Source organism: Sprattus sprattus (assembly GCF_963457725.1).
Source record: "Sprattus sprattus genome assembly, chromosome: 14".
Taxonomy (NCBI): domain Eukaryota; kingdom Metazoa; phylum Chordata; class Actinopteri; order Clupeiformes; family Clupeidae; genus Sprattus; species Sprattus sprattus.
The window spans coordinates 13,074,781-13,094,937 of record NC_137912.1 but is presented as its reverse complement, the minus strand read 5'-3'; the positions used below and the strand labels follow the sequence as shown (position 1 = coordinate 13,094,937).

The following is a 20,157-nucleotide window of genomic DNA, read 5'->3' as shown; positions in this document are numbered from 1 at the left end:
CTCTGGTTGTCTGAACAACAGCTCACCGCTCGTCTGCTACGCTTGCATTGAGTGGGATTAGTGCAGGTATGGCACTTTCCACTGTCCTATTGGCATCTTCAAAATCCAGCTGAGTCAGAACACCGGTCAATGGGGGCTTGGTCAAAAGCCAGTCTGAGGCCATCAGAACTCCACCTGTAAAGGATTTGTTTTTGTGGAACACTCACATCTTTATGGTCATAAAGAATATACGGTGCAACTACAGATCCGAACTGCCTTTGAATCTTAAATCCCTTTTTTTGTTAGTTTGTTATTGTTATTTTCATGTGTTATGACATTACTGTGGCAGGGAGTGATGCCGGATCGGTAGTTTGATCCACTAAGATCAGATTTATGTCTTAATCAGCATTTGAAACAAATCATGCACTCCCTCAACACATTTCAGAAAGGTTGGGGCGAGTTCCAATGACATAACTTGTGGGTATGGGGATTAACCTTAAATGGATGTGCTCCACTGATTCGGTCTCAAGGGATGTGTTGGTTATGATTACAGCACAGTTATTCTTTAGACAATGGCCTGACAGTCAGCCCCAGCATGGCTGAAAGATTCCCACAACCTCCTCTGGATGCCATATACCACGTGACTATCCCTCTCAGGAAGTGGTATTGTGATCTAACTAAGCGTCAAATTGTTGGCCCTCTGTTGAGTATCCAGTGGGAACTATTTATTTTTGGAGTTTTTATTTAGGTTAATTTGGATGCAAATATAATTACTCCATATGGCTTTCCCTGGTTATTTATTTGGACCACTTCCCATGCTTCCACATCCCTGATTTTACTAACAACAATCCCTTCCAGTTCAGAAAATATAATTAATTTTACCGGAAAGAGTAAGGTTGAGATGAACAGTTTAGAAAATGGCTACTACTTTTTTCACATTAAGGGGTAGTCAGCAGTTCTACTTCAGAAAATGACAGGAATAATCTAATGACACAAACGTCAGTATAGTACATGCTCTGATGTAAGATTCTGATCTCTGACTATCCAGACAAAGTATATCAGCCTCATGTTCTATCCAGTCAGGACAACAATCTGTTCATCATGTCCTATCCAAACCAGTGTGCATGCAGGGGCAGACATTGCATGTAAGGGCTGTCTATTTGGCTGGTGTGATCTGGTATAAGCATCGATTCTACTTTTAATGATGTCGTCTATTGTCTGTTTAAAACTGCAATATTACTTTTAGAATGTGGGTTCTGTAGAATCACGAAGGACAATGACAAGGTCATTTTTCCATTCCGTGGGAATAGGCATGGTCCAATCATCACCAGAGCTGCGGCCGCTGCTTATTCTGCTGCTGCTAAAAGCATTTTCCTGTTTGCCCTGAACAGCTGCGGAGTGGATTTAGGAACAGGGAGCCCTTCCAAGACACACGGATGCAAAGGGACTGGATTAAGGCAAGCTCAGATACATATATAATACTCCTCTTGTTTCAACTGAGTCGTTAGGGCCCAGCTTTGGTTACAGGCAGGCTAGCCACCTGACCCTCCCTGAGAATAGGATTCTTTCTTCTGGCTTGCACTGAAATATGTGCTCCAGAGAGCACGCCATCTGCACCATGATAAGCTTAGCAGCGGCCTGGTTCAGTCTGCAACCAAATTATTGTTATGGCAACGTTGAGCTGCTTCTCTAGTGTAATGGTGGTTAACTCTCCCTATTTTCTTGAGTAAATGGTAACTGGTGGAACTATTATCCCCATTTTGCTACCAAACTGGTCACAAATGCAGTACTATTTGGTTGAGTAATACAGTGCCCACGCAGCACAATTTATTTTTTCACATTTCACACAGAGTATTTACATTTGTACACAAGTGAATTTTTTTTTTTTAATCCTCAAAAATCTTCAAATCCTCAAAAGCAATAAAAGATTATCATACACAATATAAATATAATTCAGTCCCAAGTATTACATATACAGTGCAAATATTCTTCCCGCTTTAGAAGTAAACTCCACATAAATGGATTTTTCTGTCTCCAGTTCATCCTGCTTCCCTCACAGGAACTCTGAAGTGGATTATCGAAGGCGTTGTGGTACCTCCACCTAAAGAAAAACACAATAACATTTAAAACATAATTCAAATATCTTTTTTCATATATCAGTTGTTATTATTATTACTAGTATTATTATGCCAGACATTTCTATACACTGATATAAATACCATACATGTGAACAAAGGATATGGAATGGAATGGAACACAACATGAAAGAAAAAACACTTGAAACATCTATCAAGCAAGTTTCTTTAAATGTTTATTCACTGAAAGAAAGAATCCTCTCATTAGACCCAATGAATGGCGTCTTGTTTGTTTTGTCTCGCTGTCAAGTGCACCAGGCCTGGGAGGCATTTCTCTTATCACAACTGAGGTAAAATGGGCCTCTATTTATAGTTGCATAAGTGGGAGGAATTTGACAGGGTCACTATCTGTCATCCCATGGTAACAGATTTTTCCACAGCAACAACATAATGCGCTCTGTAGGGGCTGTTTGGTTGGCAGTACATGCTGTGGTTGCGGTTGTTTCTTGAGGGGGGCTTGGTTTTTTAGTACCTGTTTACTGCTTCTCAAAGCTCTTAAACTAAAGTCACACTTTAGGAAAACACTCTGTCAGAGGGAAATTACTCTGTTTTAGGACTTCAAAGGGCTTCAAAGAATTAATTAATGATTGTCTGAGACAATTATTTTTATTAAAACAAATTGAAAATGACGACCAACGAATGATAGCCATGGTCTATGTTATGTGTTTGATATGGCTAAAGATGAGCATAAGATGTGATCCACTTACCCTCTTTAGGGATTTCACACTGCTTCCACGAATAGACGCCATCAGACTATCATGGCTTGACCTTTGTGGAGTGGATGGTCTGGACAACTCTTCAGTTCTTCTATCTGCTGTAGGTCTCAGGGCATTTTTCAGTTCCTTGAGAATGTTGGGTTCCTTCTTTTTGTGAGCTCCTTTCTTGCTCTTCTTACTCTTGGTTATAGATTTTAAGGGGACCTTGTGCTGGTTCCTGCTGCACTCCTCATGCATTTTGATTACTTCTGCAATCATCCTGGTTGGGGTTTTCTTCTCTTCAGCTGGCTTGGAGGGGGGAGGGAGAGGTGGTGGAGGTGGTGGTGGGGGAGGAGGCGGAGGAGGTGCAGGTGGAGTGTTCTTCCTGACCTCCTCCCTGCGTGGAAGCTTAGGGGAAGACCATGGAGAGCTTTGGGGCGATCCGGGGTTGTTCTTCTGTAGGGCACTAGTACGAGGGTTAACAGCAGTCGCCCCTGCAGGAGCTGCACCTTGCTGCCTCTGCTCCTGTAGTCGCCTCTGCCTCTGGTAGTCCTGGTTACGGGTGAGGATGCTGGTCATGCTCATCCTGGGGCCTGGCAGGTCAAACTGGTAGCCCAGCTTCAGCAAGACAGTGTTCTCCCTTAGCAACTTCACCATCTCCATCTCCACCTGACCACCGCAGATGTGGCGCTGGTTGTGGAAACGAAGTTCAGTGATAGTTCGGTTTATAGTCAGCGCCTGCACCATGGCCAGCACACCTTTGCCGGTGATGTAATTAGACTCGATGTTGAGGCGGGTGATGCGTTCATTCTCCATCAGCATCTTGGCTATGGCAAAGGCTACTTGATCATTAGCATTAGTGTTGGCCAGGCTGAAGTTGGTGACGTATGTGTTTGAACGCAAGGCTTCGGCAAAGCGCACAAGACTCTCGTGAGAGATGTTGTCAATGTTGTTGAGGTTGACCTCCGTAGTGTCTGGGTCATCAGCCAGGATCTTCTCCAGGACTTCGTCCACCACTGTTGGGTTTTCTGAAGTCTGATTGGGGGTAGCTGCTATGAGTGCTGGGTCTTCTACTGGTGGACGTGGGCTTCTTCTTAAGGGCAAGTCTTGGCTTTGGTTGAAGCTTTGCTTTGGTAGTTCCAGATGGTCTGGTTTCATGACTTCCTGTTTAGTTACTGTTTCCTCCTCCTGTTCCTCCTCATTATCCTCTTCCTCAGTCACTGGCTCCTCAGACTCGCTCTCTTCTTCTTCCTCCTCCTCTTCCTCCTCCTCCTCTTCTTCTTCATCATTTTCATCCTCATAATCTTTGTCTTTTTCGTCTGCCTCGTGTTTATCTTTTTCATCTTCAGAGGCGTCACTGCTGCTCTCTGTCCCACACTCCTCATCCTCACGTTTAGCATCTTCCTCTTCCTGTTGTAATTCAATTCAGATGTTTGTGTCAAGTCAGAGACTTTTATTTTTAAGGTTGTATTTTTAACCTTTTCTGTTTATTCTGAATAATTACATTTATATCACAGCTTGATATTATATGGAGGTTGAATTTAATTTGTATTCAAATATAATGAGAAAACTTATGATTCATAATGAACCAGTTTGCATAGTCATAACCCAGAAAACAATACACAGTGGTGACTTCAAGGCATTTTAAACATGAGTCACTGACCTGTGTAGGGCTAGATCCTCTTATCTCCTCCTCCAGCAGTTTCTGGGTCTCTCTCTCCCAGTACTTCATGAGTGCCTCACGGCTGAAGGTGCCGGTGGGTGTCTTCTCCGTCTGGTCCCTCTGCCTGAGCCCGATGGGGACGTTGACGTCGGGCTCGATGTCGGCCAGCTCCTCTTCGAGCTCTTTGAGCTCCTCGGGGCTGAGCATGGCCAGCAGCTCGTCCTCATCCATGTCCTCATACTTGCTGAGCTCCCGGCGGTATCCAAACTCGCTCATGGCTGCCTCCAGCTAGTACCCGATCCAGATTCACCCTCAACGAGCGAGCAAGGGAGGCAACAGTCCTCTTCACGGTCCCTCAGAGTGTCCTTGTGAAGTGTTAGGAACTGCTCTTCCAATGGGTGAAGGTGGAAGAAGAGTGGCAGAAGAGTGGCAGCTATCTGCTATCTCTGCTGACTATCTGTTAGCTGGGCGTCTGTGGGGTCGCTCTCCGCGGCTCTAATCTGACCAGCTGCCGGAGGAGCCTTAAGAGAGGGATCAGAGGGGATGCGTAACAAAGTGCCGACCCATGATGCCGTTGCTTTTTTGGGAGACGGGAGTCAATGGGATGGACGGACAGACCTGTAAAAAGAATGTGAGCTCAGTGTGCAGTCACCACCCCCCCCACCTCCATTGAGGCCTGTCAGTGGATCTCTGTTGCATTGTGCATGTCCAAAATAAGGCCAGCTGCCCACTGAAAATAGGGGTGTGGTGGAGAGGTAGTGTGTAGTAATTGTGAGCCATTATTAAAAATAGTAACATTCACGTACACACATACAGTACAACAGGAACAATCGTAACTGTTTTAAGTGGACATCAGTGATTTTAAATGGCCATTTCACTGAATGGTCGAATCACCGGATGGTTTTTTCAAGTCCTCTCCACAATTAAGATGTTTTTTTTTTTTTTTAATTGCACATTAATTAAACACTATACTGTATACATTAACAGGCCTCCTGGTCCACATTAAAGTGTTTTAAATATTTATGCGTATCTTTGAAACACACCAAGAACCACTACTGGTTGTTGTCGCATGTCCTTTTGAACATTAAAACATCTTGACAATTGACACGGACATCTTGAACAATACCGTCCAGAACATGCCTGCACTGTGTGTAACATAGTAATGCACCGTTATCCCTCTGAGCCTTTCTCTTTTTTTTCTGAAGCGAGGAACCAAAAATACCACTAGGCCCCAGCGCAGTGCGTCACCGGGCTAATGAAAGAAAAGAGGGTTATCACCGGGGTTTTTATCAGCTGCAGCAGGAGGTTTAAGGACCATTGTATGGATTTGAATTCGGTCACACAGCCACTTTGCTCAGCCCAATCTCTATTTAATGTCGTCATTTGGATTTCATATCTTTTTTTTCACTGGAACAGAGGGGGCTCAAAGAGGTGAGCTGTCAGCATGTTAATCCGCCAACTGTCTGGAAAAGTGGTGAATCTGCTTTGGGAGTTAGAAAAAGGTCAGAAATGACATAATGATGACCGTCATGCTTTTATTTAGTCCTGTCAGATGCCAGAATCCTCTTGATTTACCCAAAAAATATGAGGACAGATACACTGTGCCTGCTTCTCTCTCTCTCTCTCTCTCTGTGTGTGTGTGTGTGTAAAAGTAACACCGTCCATTACTTTTCCCCCTGTCACTCTTGACTTCAGGGTAACTAGGGTATGTGGGCATGGCAGGAACAGAGTGTCCACAGCATGTTTCTATCCACACCACTGGTTCCTGTTGACAGCAAGAGAAGGCTGTTATCACAATAACAGCAGGAACTGGCGGTACTCACTGTAGCAAACTGAACACTTGAAAGACATGTTGGTGACCCAGTATCCATGAAGAATTATAAACACATCGTAAAAGTTACAAAGTATTCATAAGTAAAGTAAAGTTGACATTAGTCTATACAACTATTTATATATAATAATGACTGCACTCATAAAGTGTTACGATGTTATGGTTAAAGCCCTTACAGCTTTAAGTATCAGAAGATGGAATGAAGCTTCTGTTACTTCTTGCTAATGGCACTGATAACGATTTATATACATATTCATATTTGCCTTGTGTCAAATGCCGTCAATATGAGTCATATGTGACTCCATACAAGTTTTCATAATAATAATAATTATAATGCTTTATGAGTGCATTCATGTGTATTTATGAATAGTTATATAGACAAATTTTAGTCACTATGATGCATTCGGAATACTTTTGAGTGAGAAGCACTTCATTGTGATCTCAGTCTAGTATCTGTACATTTTATATCAATCTCTGAGACTCTTAAATAACCAGTACAATTTACAGTCCATTTTAATGCTGTTGAATGAGCAAGCCAATATAAAACTATTATTACAAAAAAATCATACACACTCACACTCACATGTGCAAAATCACAACTATACAAAAAAAACATTATTGAATTACATGTTGCCATACATGTCATACTCTTTGTACATCAGATAGTTCTTGAGCGTAGGGGGAAATGGGACTGTCTCCATGTAATCGGGGTCACTTAGCCTTCTTGAGGTCATGTGTTTCCTGATGAGCAGTCTGCACTGGTGCTGCAGGGACCGTGGGTTTCCTAAAAGTCAAAGCAGAGTTTGTGTGCTCCTGTTAATGCATTTCAATGTCGTCTAAGTCAGTGGTTCAAAATTAGGACATCATTTTGAGAGACGGATGACTCACTCAGTGTGTCACAAATCTCAGGCCACTCTTGCTGTCTCTCCAGAATCGCTTCTAACTTGTGACACAGGGGGACGTGATGCACGTAGTCTAGCAGGATCTGAACGACTCGTCCCGCAGAGTGTGCCAGTGTGGACAGACTGATCAAATCACAAAACTGGAACAGGACAGGAACAAAAAGTCAGTAAACCAGGAGTTGTCTGTTCTGCTCCTAGGATCCAACAGTGCTGAAAATCATCCAGCTAAACGATTTTAGCATAAGGCTAAACAACCTAACAACATGTGGAAAAAGTGAAGGGGTCTGAATTTGGTCTGAATGCACTGTTCCCTTCAAATATTCACTTACAGCTAGTTTTTCTGGGTCACTGCCGTAGCTGTAAAGCATGGTATGCACTTGCTTCCAGACAGAGGCCTGGAGCCAGCCCTCGCGGTGGTGACAGCGGAAACAGCTTTCCACATCGTAGCCGTTGTTAAGCAGCAGGCGCATCATCATCTCGTCCTTCAGACTGTACTGCAGCGCAGTCGGGAACACGGTGTTGCAGAGCGTCGTGAAGTAGCAGTTTATGTCAGAACCATACTTCAGCAGCAAGCGGACCAGTTCGTACTGGCCAGCCCGTACGGCCACCAGGAGGCAGCAAAGTGGGTCCTGATTGGGCCGCGCCCCCGCCCTGAGCAGAATCTCGGCACAGGTCACGTCATTGTTGGAGACGGTGAAGTAGAGGGCGCTGTATCGCATGTCGCCGTAGCTCTCTGAGATGTATGTGTCCAGGACGGGGCTGACGTCAAAGCCCTTCTCAATCAGCAGCTCCAGACAGTCGGCGTGGCCTCCGTCTGCGGCCGAGTGCACCGGGCTCATGCCAGATATACGGATGGCTCTTTTGGTGGTGATGGGGATAAGTATCCTCAGTGCCCTTAGTCATGAAAAATGGAAATTTGGAAGCCACACATTGAACAGAGAGGTGTTAATGATCACCGCAGAGATGTATTGAACTACACAATACTGACCCAATGTATTGAACTACACAATACTGACCCACAAACACAACCATATATATTATTCACTTAAACTCGTTAGGCATTAACCATTAGAGAGGATCTTACTTAACATACTTGGGATTTTAAGGGATATATCATTATACCTATTTTATTGTACTGTTACCATTTCACTCACAGATAATGTCCTTCGTATGCAGCTCGATGGATTGGGAGCTGGGAACACATACTGGCCACATTGGGATTGGCACCATGCTCCAGCAGCAAGTTGATGCAGTCAAGATTTCCTGAGCCAGCAGCATCATACAGCACAGAGTCTCCATTGTTAGCCTGTGCAGTCACATCGCCACCTTGTGGAGGACAGATAAAAGCAACTGAAATGTCGATAACCGTGAATAACTACAGTTATTTATCTAAAGTAATTTACAGTTTGTATTAGCTGTTAGTTGAGCTGTCAGTCACTTCACCTAGATAGGCCTAATCATAGGTATGCTTTATGATTCACAGTCTTTACCTAGATGTACATGGCCTACATGTACAGATCTATTCCTTAATGTTACTTTGTAGATAAAGGATAAACAAAATGGTTCATTTTCGTGTCTATATAGGTTTCTTGGGAAATGTATAGTTTATAACCACTGGAAAACACTTACAGATAATGTATTTGCTAGAAATATTATAGGCTCTTAAAGAGACACCATCTTACAAAGCTGATACCAAAGTGTTGCATAAAAGCACCAGCCATCAGAGGTTCTGAATACAACCTCTACCTTATTCACCCAAAGAGCATTTCTACCGTTTACCATTTGCGATGAGGATCTGCAAGATGCCTGGATGGGCATATTCAGCGGCGATGCCCAGAGGCGTGACCCCATGTCCGTCCCGGCTCTTCACATCACCCCCGTGCCTCAGCAGCAGCCGGAGGATGTCACAGCAGCCCACCTTGGCCGCCTCGTGGGTAGCCGTCCAGCTCTTCAGACACACCTGCTCCACAAAGGCTCCCCCCATGATGAGGGTCTCCACCATGTCATATGAGCTGTTCCTCACCGCTGCAGAGCACAACAGGAGAAAGCTGCTGTTGATTTATACCACTGATACTGAAGATTAAGTTAAAAGAACAGGACTAGTGTAGTATGGAAGATGAAAGAGAGATGTTCCTCTCTTGGCATGCATATTTATTATCTCAACATTTTTTAAATTTGAATTAGTACAAATAAATTAATTCATACATATTTATTATCTCAAAAACATTATAAAGGTTATTTTTTTCTGAGGTTATTCCTCTAGCAGTTGTTGTCATTTTAGGCTTGTACAAACAAAGACTGACAAAGTGTTGATGAATATTTCTGTTAGGATGGTGCAGTGTTTACCCAGCAGGAGTGGAGACTCATTCTTGTCATTGGTGTTGTGGGGGGAGGCTCCGTGCTGGAGCAAGATCCCCACGTTCTCCAGGAATCCAGCCCGGGTGGCGAGGGTGAGTGGAGTCTCTCCATCTGCAGTTTTCTCCTCCATGGTCAGTTCATGTGAAGCTGTCCACCAAGGCAAGACTGTTAGAACTCTCAGCTACATAAATATGCAATGGATGGAGTAGCTTTAGTGAAGACATCAGCCAATGATTTTGCACAGTTTTTTACCAAAATAACTTTTGCTGATCAAACAATACATTTCCGAAATATATTGCAATACAGCATATTGTAATGTTGCACATCTATGCTAAATATGATTACTCTAAATATGCAAAGTTCATATAATGTCCATAATATTATAGATTCTCCAGCTCTCACCCATCAGTACTCTGTCCAGAATCTGGGCCAGTGGCTGGACTGATGCCACATGCATGGGGAACCAGCCTCTGCTGTCCCTCTCCTTAAAGGCAAAGGTGAAGCGTGACAGGCCCCGCAAGGAGAATGCATCACCTGGAGAAGTTAGCAATAACTATCGATAATTAACAATGCATATCCTTAACTACATGTTTTTGATTCAAGTATGCATGAAGGTCCAAATAAGAAACATCTGAATACCTTCTTCAATAGTCTTGAGGATCCTCAAGTTTTCATCAGTGGCTGCGTGGAAACTGAACAAATTTGGAGAATTGTGGTAGAACATTGTGTTTTTAATAACTTAATAATCTACACGATATGTATTTACTATCAAAATGTCCTTTATTTTTGCATTTCACATGTACAACCAAATGGTGGTTACTACATACCTCTCTATTTCACTGAGCAGTGGGAACTTACAAGTGTCCTGAATGCTCAATTGTATGGCATACTCAATTAGCTGATCTTCATCCGTTTGGCCAAGTGCCTCCATGACTTTAGACAAAACAATAGTAAAAACTGTGGCAACTAATGAGCAAAAAGTGGCCTCACATGAGAGATGTGGACATATGCTTGTCCAAAAAACTTCCATTCACTTTTCCTTTCACCACTAATTCTCAATCCATTTCATAAACAATCCTCTTACCTGCAAATGTTTCTTAAAAACAGTATGAGAGACCCTCTCCTCTTGCAGACTGCACTCAATGTGCTTGTTATTGAGGGCACTGCTGAGGTATATTTAGTCATGGCCTGGTTACACATTCTGAGAATGCAAGTCACACTCCACCAGTGCTGTGTTTTCTCGTGTGAACATGTGTATCTGGATCTGGAGCAGGGTTTATGTTGCAGTATTTATCAGGGAAGAGCACATGCTTAGTTTGCAATTAGCAGACCTACGGTGATCAAGCAAAGAGTCCCTAGATTTAATTTTGATTTATGTTGACATACTGAGGTAGGCTGTTACTTAGGACATAATTAAAAGTTGTGGTTTTGTAATGAATCTTGTCAACCGTTGTATTAGGCTTCAAAGTGTTCTATTTGAATGGAAACTAATTTGCCTTTATAAATACATATATGTATATATATATATATATATATATATATATATATATATATATATATATATATATATATATTGTATTCATATGAGTTTTCATAATATCCAAATGAGTTTCCCAAATGTACACATTTGCCTCAGTTCAGTCCTTTGTGCGTCCTTTTTATTACGTCCTTACGTAGTTTACTTACGCAAGCTGACGTTATATACTGTAGACCGGAAGTTCGTCTGCCGTGTAGCCACAGCAAGATGGCTGGATTGATCAAAAAGGTATGTGGAGGTCATGTTTAAAGTGTCTTAAATTTACACAATGCATAGAAACGAAATAATAATATGAGTAAGTTACACTTATTCTACCTTTACTGAACGACACCAAAGAGCTGAAAGATTATCGTTGTATTAACGGTCTAGGTAGCATGTATTACTATGATTACTTAGCAAGCTAGCTAGCTGGCTATGTACGCTAAAGTCACAGTGAAGACAGCAAAGGCTTCCTATGTTATGGCAAGCTAGCTAGTGAGTAACGCTGAAGTTAGTTTAAGAGGTTGTCAATACAAGTTTTGTGGCCACAAGAGTTTGTCAAAATCTGGCTTCTGTTGCTATGTTTAGTCTTAACCATGATCACTGTTTTCGTCCGACAGAGTACGGGCTTGGTAGGCCTGGCGTTAGCCCAGAATCCTCATGAGGTAAGTCAGGTCGTTGGACAACCGTACTATACACAAATATTTATGAACTTTTGTAGCCATCTTTACTGTGATGTCTGTTGGTTTTAAAAACTTCCCTACAAAAGTCTGGGGAAACTTAAAGAAAAGTGGTTATCAAAATAACATTTCTCATCATTCTTAATTATAGCTTATGCTCATATGGAGTACAGTGACTTTCCATTATCAATAATAAAACTAAGAATAATTATTTTCCATTTGAATACGTAATAGTGGTGATGTACCATCCAAATTAGACTTTCATCTTGTGACCGCTGTGATGCCTGTGTAGTTGGTCAAACTTTGCCAAGGCTTTCTAAAGAATTGTACGTTTGCACACCTTAATATCTTTGCTGCATGGTTGACAATTAAGGGTAGGACACAACAGACTCAGTAAAGACCAATTTAGAATGCCAGGCAGTATAGTCAAAGCTCTTGCAAGAAATGACTTTACCTTGTCAGTACAGGTTCTTTGGTCAGGTTCAATTCGTTTTCAATGGAAATATGTTAGCCATTGATCGTTGTAAGGGATAAAGGCTATTTGATGTGAGATGCGTCAAAAAATGTTACTGAAAGGTGTGCACTATTACTTGAAAAAGAAGGCACAGTGTGGTAATACTCATTCTTCTTCAATGCAAAGTTAGGACAAAAAGAGGGTGTATATAATATATAATGCTAAGTATGAGTTTCCTGTCTTTTGAAATGTATCTACATGTATATATGGCATTAGTGAGACAAGTGTATTTACACTAACCTATTTGATTATTACTCATAATAATTATTGCTTGTACTTATTTAACTCATAGCGGTTGAGGATTCTCTACACCAAGATCCTGGGCGCCCTTCAAACCATGCCCCAGGATGCTGCCTACAGGAAGTACACTGAGCAAATTATCGCCGACCGGTTTGAGGCAGTGAAAACGGTAATGTTTCCCTGAATAGATGCAAAGAACAATTGATTACTTCCTTAGTCCCTTATACAAGATTATAGACGGAAAGTGAAATTAAAACTACCACAGAGTGTGATTGTCGTTGATACGAAATATTGCTGTGGAACGTTGCCATGAGCATAAGACTCGCGCTCTGAATAACATTGTAATGTTGTATTGGTGTCTCTTCTGTTCCAATTCTGTAGGTGTCAAATGTAGGAAAACTGGAGCAGAAGATCAACGGTGGTCAAATAGAGGAAGTCATCGCACAGGTATTGTTATTATTCCAGTGTACAGGTGTAATTATTATTCCAGTGCACAGGTATTATTATTCCAGTGCACAGTTATTATTATTCCAGTGCACAGGTATTATTATTCCAGTGCACAGGTATTATTATTCCAGTGCACAGGTATTATTATTCCAGTGCACAGGTATTATTATTATTCCAGTGCACAGGTATTATTATTATTCCAGTGCACAGGTATTATTATTATTCCAGTGCACAGGTATTATTATTATTCCAGTGCACAGTTATTATTATTCCAGTGCACAGGTATTATTATTCCAGTGCACAGGTATTATTATTATTCCAGTGCACAGGTATTATTATTATTCCAGTGCACAGTTATTATTATTCCAGTGCACAGTTATTATTATTCCAGTGCACAGGTATTATTATTATTCCAGTGCACAGTTATTATTATTCCAGTGCACAGGTATTATTTTTCCAGTGCAGTTATTATTCTAGTGCACAGTTATTAGTCCAGTGCAGTTATTATTATTCCAGTGCACAGTGGTCATGATTTGCTCTCTTGAATTCAATGCCCTTCCCCCCGTTAAGATGTTGATGTTAACCCACCTCTGCAGGCTGAATTTGAGCTGTCTTTGGCCAGGAAGATGTCAGAATGGAAACCATGGGAACCACTCATTGATGAACCACCTCCTAATCAATGGAAATGGCCAATCTAAGTAGGCTCAACTCAAAAACAACAGTGTTTCCAATATTTCAGGTTAATTTTGTTTTGATGTAGTTATTTATGCTCCAAGTCACCAATAAAACTGTAAATATATAAACTGTATGTACAATCGTAACTTTCTTTTGTAGATACATCTAGATAGCAGACTTTTAAGCTACCAGCTGCACATCCACTACACATTGCCTTATTAGTGTTTCGCTTTCCTTATAAAAAGGTATGGAAAAATGAATGGCATTTCTACTCTGGAAATCTTAAGAACATTGTAGTATTTGAATAGTGTATTTGCAAAGGATATATTACTTGGAACAGTTTTGAAAATAGACTTGTATAATGTTTATGGTAGTGAACGTTTCCAAATGAACACATACCTGATTATAACTGTAGAGGGCGCCAGTGGACTGAGATACATGAAGGGGACTATTAACATACCCAAACTAAGCACATAGAAGAGCCAGAACATTTCTAATAAAGATGTCATGCTGTGATTTGAAATCACTAACGAGGCATGGTGGGATATACTGAAAGTGTTTGTACAGACAGTTACTTTACCAGCGCAATCATCCAAAGATGTTAAATTGCTTAAAACTTCTCACAAATTATATGTGTTGGAAAGGCTTTGAGGTGGGATAGGAGAGAGTATATATGTTTTTAAAGATCCATGTGTGGCAATGACTTAATGGCTATTCGTGTTGAAGTTACACACTCGAGAGACGGCCGCCTTGAAAACATTGTTATTCCCATGTACAGCTACAGATAGAAAACCCCAACATTCCATGAGTAGGATTCATAATAAAAGATACATAAGGGCAGGTATTAAAAACATGATCCAATATTTCAACTAATTTATCAAAAGACAGTTAAAGCTACAAAACAGACTGTAGTAAAATACAAAATCTAGTCGTATAAATAGTTTTGGTCTGTTGATGTGATATTAACTATTTACAAGTTAGAATATTATTTTCCATATCCCCCACCCCATACAATAGCATCTGACAACTCTTTATTTACAATATCGATTTTTGACCTCAGGTTGCATCTCAAAACCAGAGCATCTGTAAAAATAGACAATATCTCCCTCTTTTAAAACGGATTACCCACAAATTACATTTTAGAAGTGGTTAAATCAAATTAAACCAATGACCTCAGCAAATCAAACAGACAGCAGTCCAACAATACAACATTTGGCATTAGTTACAACAATGCAATTGTATCAAAGCAATTTGACAAACAACAAGAAATGAAAAAAGGCACAAATGACAAGACCACATAGTATCCAGCACCAAAGACAAACAGGCAGATTTTTTTTTTTCCTTCTTTTTTTTTTTTAGGGCAAAGCAAACCACATTCCTCCACTACACAGTTCACTTGTTTTTGCACAATAAAACATAGCATTCTTCTTTCGAGGGGCTGTCGTCATGGTTACATGAGGGACTCGAGGCTCTCTGTGGCGTTGGCCGAGCCTGTGGGGATGGTGCCGTTGTTCTCGGAGGACCGCAGGGTCTTCTCGTCCTCTTTGGTGCTCACCAGGCTCAGGATAGCTTTGAAGAGGAACTGATACTGCTCCTGCAGGGGGCAAATAAAGAACACAAAAACAGAAGTGTGAGGTTTTTGTGAATATATTTGGCCTGTGATGACTTGATGTCCTACAGTGTCTGGGAATAGTTTTAGCACCTAAGACAAAGCAACCATGATCTGCATTTCCAGCATAGAACAGCAATATAGAGCAAATAAGACAATAGTGAGACATAGTCCTCCTAACCAACAAATAAGCAGTTCTATGCACATTTCATTGTTTGGAGGACAATTTAAAGGTTTTACATTCTCATAATTTGTATTTGTTTGCAGGTCAGGTGTGCATGGTTTATGTAATATCTGCTTTTGCAGTTGCCTTCTCCTTCAAAAAATGTCTTTACTTCAGAACAAATGGGAAGGGTATTCCTGATTGGTTCACAAACAGTTCAGCAACGGTGGAGTCAAATGGGAAACAAGATCCAGGAAGAGGCGAATGATGAACTCTGCTCTTACCATGTCAGTGAAGACCCCCGGCCTCATGAGGTTGGTCATCCGGGCCGTTTGGTAAACGTCCACACAGTTCTCCTCCTCCACCTGGTCTGCCAACGTCGTCACGGCACAGAACATTCCAGCAGTGGACCCCCCATACCTGTTCAGCAAAACAGACCTCAGTAATACTGGACAAGGTCAAGAAACAGTGGAGCGAGCACATGTTCATATCTTTCGTAATATTTTGTTTGTATGAATTGAATGGGAGATATTTTAAAGGAGGGACTAAAGTATGGAAGACCACATCAGACCTCATAGAGCCATTTGAAACCAGCATCTGTGGTTTCACTGAGTACATAAAAAAAAAATACATGTCTCTGGAACTCTGGAGTTCTAGGATAACCATGCCCTACCGATCGTGAACGACTATGGTTCCCTCCCGGTGGCGCGTGTCTTCTCTGATGATGTTGATCAGCTCAAAGGTGTTGCTCATGGGGCTGTCTGGGTTGGGCCAGCGAGGGGTCCGGTACTGACGCACCTCCAGAACATAGTCATCCTTGAGCACACGCAAACAGGCAAACAGGCACACACAAACACACACACACACACACACACACACACACACACACACACACACAAGGGCAGTAAGTTATCTTACAACTACAGCTCTCTTCCTTCACTTAACATTTAATAGTGAGGCTGAAGAAGTATCACACGTGTAGACATCATTTATCACAATCTGTGCACAAAACTAAACAAATAATCATGTCGGTGGAGTCATGCACACACACAGCTAATGCAACATACTCACTTGTGTAGCTTCCAGTAGAAAGTCATGAACTACCAACAGCTCCTCATTAGGCAAACACACATTGTCCTCCCCAGTAAAGGTTACAGTAAATGTCTCACAGTTGATTGGCTGGTCTTTAATGGGCCAGTAGACACACTCATCTTCCTCAACCTAAGAGGGAGTGAAAGGAGAGTGGGGTGAACATGCATCTTGCCTCCTCCTAAATGTCACTGAATGGCTCAGGTTTGTCTCAATAAATGTGTTTCTGCTGAAGCATTATTACTTACAAACAAAGGATGCTTGATAGTAGATTCAACAAATATGTTATGTTATGTTAAATTATGTTACTGATTTGTTTGTTTTTTAAATTTAAATGTGTATAATGAACTTATTAAAAAGTGTAAAAAGAAGGTCTCCTCAGGATTTGTGGTATTGATTGATTGACTGACCTTGCCATGGATGTCTGGAAGGGAGACAATAATCTGGGAGTTGTGGTCCCAGATCATCCTCCAGAAGTCCCTGATTGTGCAGGGCAGAGGGTTCTGGGTAATGATGAATTCACAGCTCTGACGGTAACCCTGAAACACAACAGAGTCAACACAAGGTCAGAGCAGGTCTTTGAAGTGCTGTCAAAACATGTTCAAAATGGGGAATAACTGTGTTCTGTTACCATGACATAAGAGGCATTCATGTAGTCTGAGGAATCTCCTGGTGTAGTGGATAAGCACACTCTGGACCTCTCCACTTCAGTACATAACATACAAAAATAGAAAAATAATTCATATAAAAAATTTGAAATCATGAAAAAGTTCATCATAAAACACCTGACAACTCAGTAAACACATAAAAAGATTTGATTGGTTGAAAAAAGGTAATAACAACTACTGAACTATTGTGAACATCAATGAACAATAATTGTATTTGATTATGTATTATTATTTAATTTCTTATGTAAAGTAGTATTTATGAATTGTTACACTACATATGTCTCAAATGCTCGTGGCTTGATTGTTCTCTCCTTCGTACGCCGCTTTGGATAAAAGCTTCTACTAAATGACTAAATGTAAATGCAATCATCTGAAAGCTTTTCAATCACAGGGTCACATGGTTGGCCACCCACCTGGCATGAGAGAGGAGGTCCTGTTCTTCTCCACGTTGCCCTCTTTCAGCGCAGATGTGTAATCACAATGCTTCACATTGGTCTGGCTAACCAGCTGCAAAAGCACACACAAAAATACATTAAAAAAGGTAAAATCCACCCTGCAGCCCATTGTATGTGAAGCACCATCCATCCAGGAGGGAATCATTATTATTTCATCCCTACCTTGAACTGCTTCTCCAGCCTGGTCTTCCCCGAGGGGCCAGGGGTCAGGAGGTCAGAGACGTAGGCATGGATACGGCTGGAGGAGACCTCTGTCTCCTTGCTGAGGATGGCCTCTACCAGGGCATCATGGATGAACACATACTGCTCCTGTCGGGACAGAGAGAAGGGTCTCACAATGGTGGACGTTGCTATGGAAACTCACACTGTACATACATCAAGCATATATGGAGGATAAACCATTGTCAGGTTGATGCTTTCATGATATGGAGTTTTTGGTGTGAGAACCATGATATTTAGATCTATATGTCTTGAAACATTGTTTTTCCCAGCTTATACGTTAATGGACTGTGTGTAGATTATGCAGATTCTTACCTCGGTCTGCACCAGGAAGTTCCTCTGTGTACGGATGTGTTTCAGGAAGCCCATGATGTTCACTGTGCCCTGCTCTTTGATCTGCCGAAGCATGCTGTCCAGCACGATGTAGGTACCTGTTCTTCCCACGCCAGCACTGAGGGCAAAGCAAAACACTGGAATTGTACTCTCAAACTCTTTACCTGTTTACTGTTTAACATCGCCATCTTTGTTTCGAAAGTCTAGAATGCATATGTTAAATCAGTGCACATATGACAATGACCAGTTTCATTAAAACCATCAACATCAATGGAGGCATTTTAATGTTGTGGCGATTTCCCATTTTCTTACTTCAATTAATAGTTCTCTATAATAGTTTAATAGTTTTCTCTAAAGTGTTATCGTGCAACTCTGCTGATGCAGACCTGCAGTGGACCACCACAGGCCCCATGTCAGCAGTCCGGGCCTGGGAGGACTTCTGGACGAAAGACAGGACAGGCAGGGTGTAATCTGGGACCCCCATGTCAGGCCACTGGGTGTAGTGGTACTGGTGGACAATCCGCTCCTGACTGCGCCCCTTTTGGGACCCCTATGGGAAGGAACAGAGGGCAAACATGAACTGTAAGATCTCTTTCCTATCCATAGCAGTTATTTTTGTAGTTCTTTCACGGTCTGAAAACAATAGGTTCACTATAGAAGAACACTTTAAGGTTCTGGATGGCATTTTGCTATCATGACTTTGAAAAAGAACCATTTGACAATGCAGTACTTCTCTATAAAGCAGATAGCCCCGAAGAATCCAAAGGATCCTTCTAATATAAAGAACTAGGGGTAGCTAGGTAGAACGACCAAGGGCTTTTTCGAGGAAAGAACCTTTCTTTCTAAGAATGACAAGCTTATAATGGACTAGACCAAAATAGAATCTTCCCAGTTCCTAATGGAATTGAAAGGGTCTAATCAGCCTTTAAAAGGACTTTCTATTGAATGATAAAAATTAGGTCAGTGGAGCTCTTCTGTGCACTCCTTTAACCATTCCTCACTGACCCTTTTGATGCTGATGTTCCGCAAGGTAAATGTCCTTTGTGTGTAGTAGGCCAGGGCTTTGGTGCTTTTCAGAGTGACCAAGAAGCAGCCATACTCCTCCTGGTTGTCCATTGGCCAGTACTGATCACACTTCCTCTGCAAGAAGAAAACACAGAGCCGGTGTAACCACACTAGTTAAGTCATTGTCACTGACTCCCCCACTGATACCACTGACTATTCTAGTGATATCACACCAGGCTTGAAGCAGGTCAGATCACCCCAAAACAACATAATTAACTCAGGAAGGTCAGCAGCATGGCTTACCCGTCCCTTCTCCACCAGGTTGGTGATCATGACGATCACACCCACGTTCTGCTCCCACACCATCCTCCAGAAGTCTTCCAGACTGGCCTTCATTGGGCCCTGGGCTGCTATGAAGGCTTTGGGGTGGTTGAAGGCCTACAGTGGGACACATGTGTTAGAGCAGCGTCTTCATTTGAAATGGAGAGGTCTGAGCCTGTGTTGGAGCTGGTGATTATTAAAAAAAAAAAAAATTCAGAGCCTCACATCCACATAGTTTGCGTTGATGTAGTCTCCGCACTCTCCCTCTTTATCAAGATTGGGTGCCAGCTTCACTCGGCTGTGATCGTCTAAAACACACACACAAAAAAACAAGTTAGGTATGTGCCTAATTACATGTGCATGTGTAAAATGCCTATGTGTGTTTGCCCATAACTGTATATGTGTGGTGTGTGTGTGTGTTCGGTAATGTGTGTGTGTGTGTGAGTGTGTGTGTGTGTGTGTGTGTGTGTGTGTGTGTGTGTGTGTGTGTGTGTGTGTGTGTGTGTGTGTGTGTGTGTGTGTGTGTGTGTGTGTGTGTATATGTGTGTATGTGTGTGTGTGTGTGTGTGTTAATGTGAGAGACTCTTACAGGCCAGGATGTTGATGTATCTGTTCTTGCCCTTGTTGTCCGGGTGGTTGGAGCTGTCAGTGGTCATGCCC

General features: G+C 41.8%; 4 protein-coding genes across 5 annotated transcripts in view; 1 reads left to right on the top strand and 3 right to left on the bottom strand.

Moving 5' to 3' along the window:
- Positions 1-1,956: 1,956 nt before the first annotated feature.
- Positions 1,957-4,825, bottom strand: lmod2b (leiomodin 2 (cardiac) b). The gene is made up of 3 exons (XM_080850941.1): positions 4,473-4,825; positions 2,822-4,219; positions 1,957-2,080 (listed from the first exon to the last, which is right to left on the bottom strand). Exons 1-3 carry the CDS (start codon positions 4,746-4,748, stop codon positions 2,054-2,056), a joined length of 1,701 nt encoding a protein of 566 aa, XP_080707067.1. The 5' UTR covers positions 4,749-4,825; the 3' UTR covers positions 1,957-2,053.
- An 889-nt stretch (positions 4,826-5,714) lies between these two features.
- Positions 5,715-10,714, bottom strand: asb15b (ankyrin repeat and SOCS box containing 15b). 2 transcript variants are annotated; one of them, XM_080851001.1, is made up of 10 exons: positions 10,648-10,714; positions 10,391-10,496; positions 10,203-10,255; positions 9,966-10,097; positions 9,552-9,710; positions 8,985-9,230; positions 8,360-8,531; positions 7,535-8,099; positions 7,192-7,345; positions 5,715-7,087 (listed from the first exon to the last, which is right to left on the bottom strand). In XM_080851001.1, the coding sequence occupies exons 2-10, from the start codon at positions 10,492-10,494 to the stop codon at positions 6,927-6,929; spliced, it is 1,746 nt and encodes a 581-aa protein (XP_080707127.1). In that variant the 5' UTR covers positions 10,495-10,496; positions 10,648-10,714; the 3' UTR covers positions 5,715-6,926. The 2 variants fall into 2 exon arrangements, with proteins under 2 accessions (XP_080707127.1, XP_080707128.1); XM_080851002.1 differs by having other exon boundaries at positions 10,391-10,529; positions 10,648-10,680.
- Positions 10,715-11,267: 553 nt separating this feature from the next.
- Positions 11,268-13,768, top strand: ndufa5 (NADH:ubiquinone oxidoreductase subunit A5). Its single transcript, XM_080851071.1, has 5 exons — positions 11,268-11,328; positions 11,700-11,744; positions 12,566-12,682; positions 12,895-12,960; positions 13,557-13,768. Exons 1-5 carry the CDS (start codon positions 11,308-11,310, stop codon positions 13,656-13,658), a joined length of 351 nt encoding a protein of 116 aa, XP_080707197.1. The 5' UTR covers positions 11,268-11,307; the 3' UTR covers positions 13,659-13,768.
- Positions 13,769-15,085: 1,317 nt separating this feature from the next.
- The window catches only part of ptprz1b (protein tyrosine phosphatase receptor type Z1b), a gene marked incomplete at both ends in the record, with an annotated part of 25,794 nt that continues 20,722 nt past the window's right edge, over positions 15,086-20,157 (bottom strand). The window contains 14 exons of the mRNA XM_080851678.1: positions 15,086-15,229; positions 15,692-15,827; positions 16,081-16,223; positions 16,479-16,628; positions 16,907-17,035; positions 17,128-17,201; positions 17,578-17,671; positions 17,782-17,928; positions 18,154-18,289; positions 18,558-18,721; positions 19,177-19,311; positions 19,480-19,614; positions 19,723-19,805; positions 20,087-20,156. Coding sequence (XP_080707804.1) covers positions 15,086-15,229; positions 15,692-15,827; positions 16,081-16,223; positions 16,479-16,628; positions 16,907-17,035; positions 17,128-17,201; positions 17,578-17,671; positions 17,782-17,928; positions 18,154-18,289; positions 18,558-18,721; positions 19,177-19,311; positions 19,480-19,614; positions 19,723-19,805; positions 20,087-20,156 — 1,740 coding nt within the window. The remainder of the gene's footprint in view (positions 15,230-15,691; positions 15,828-16,080; positions 16,224-16,478; positions 16,629-16,906; positions 17,036-17,127; positions 17,202-17,577; positions 17,672-17,781; positions 17,929-18,153; positions 18,290-18,557; positions 18,722-19,176; positions 19,312-19,479; positions 19,615-19,722; positions 19,806-20,086; position 20,157) is intronic.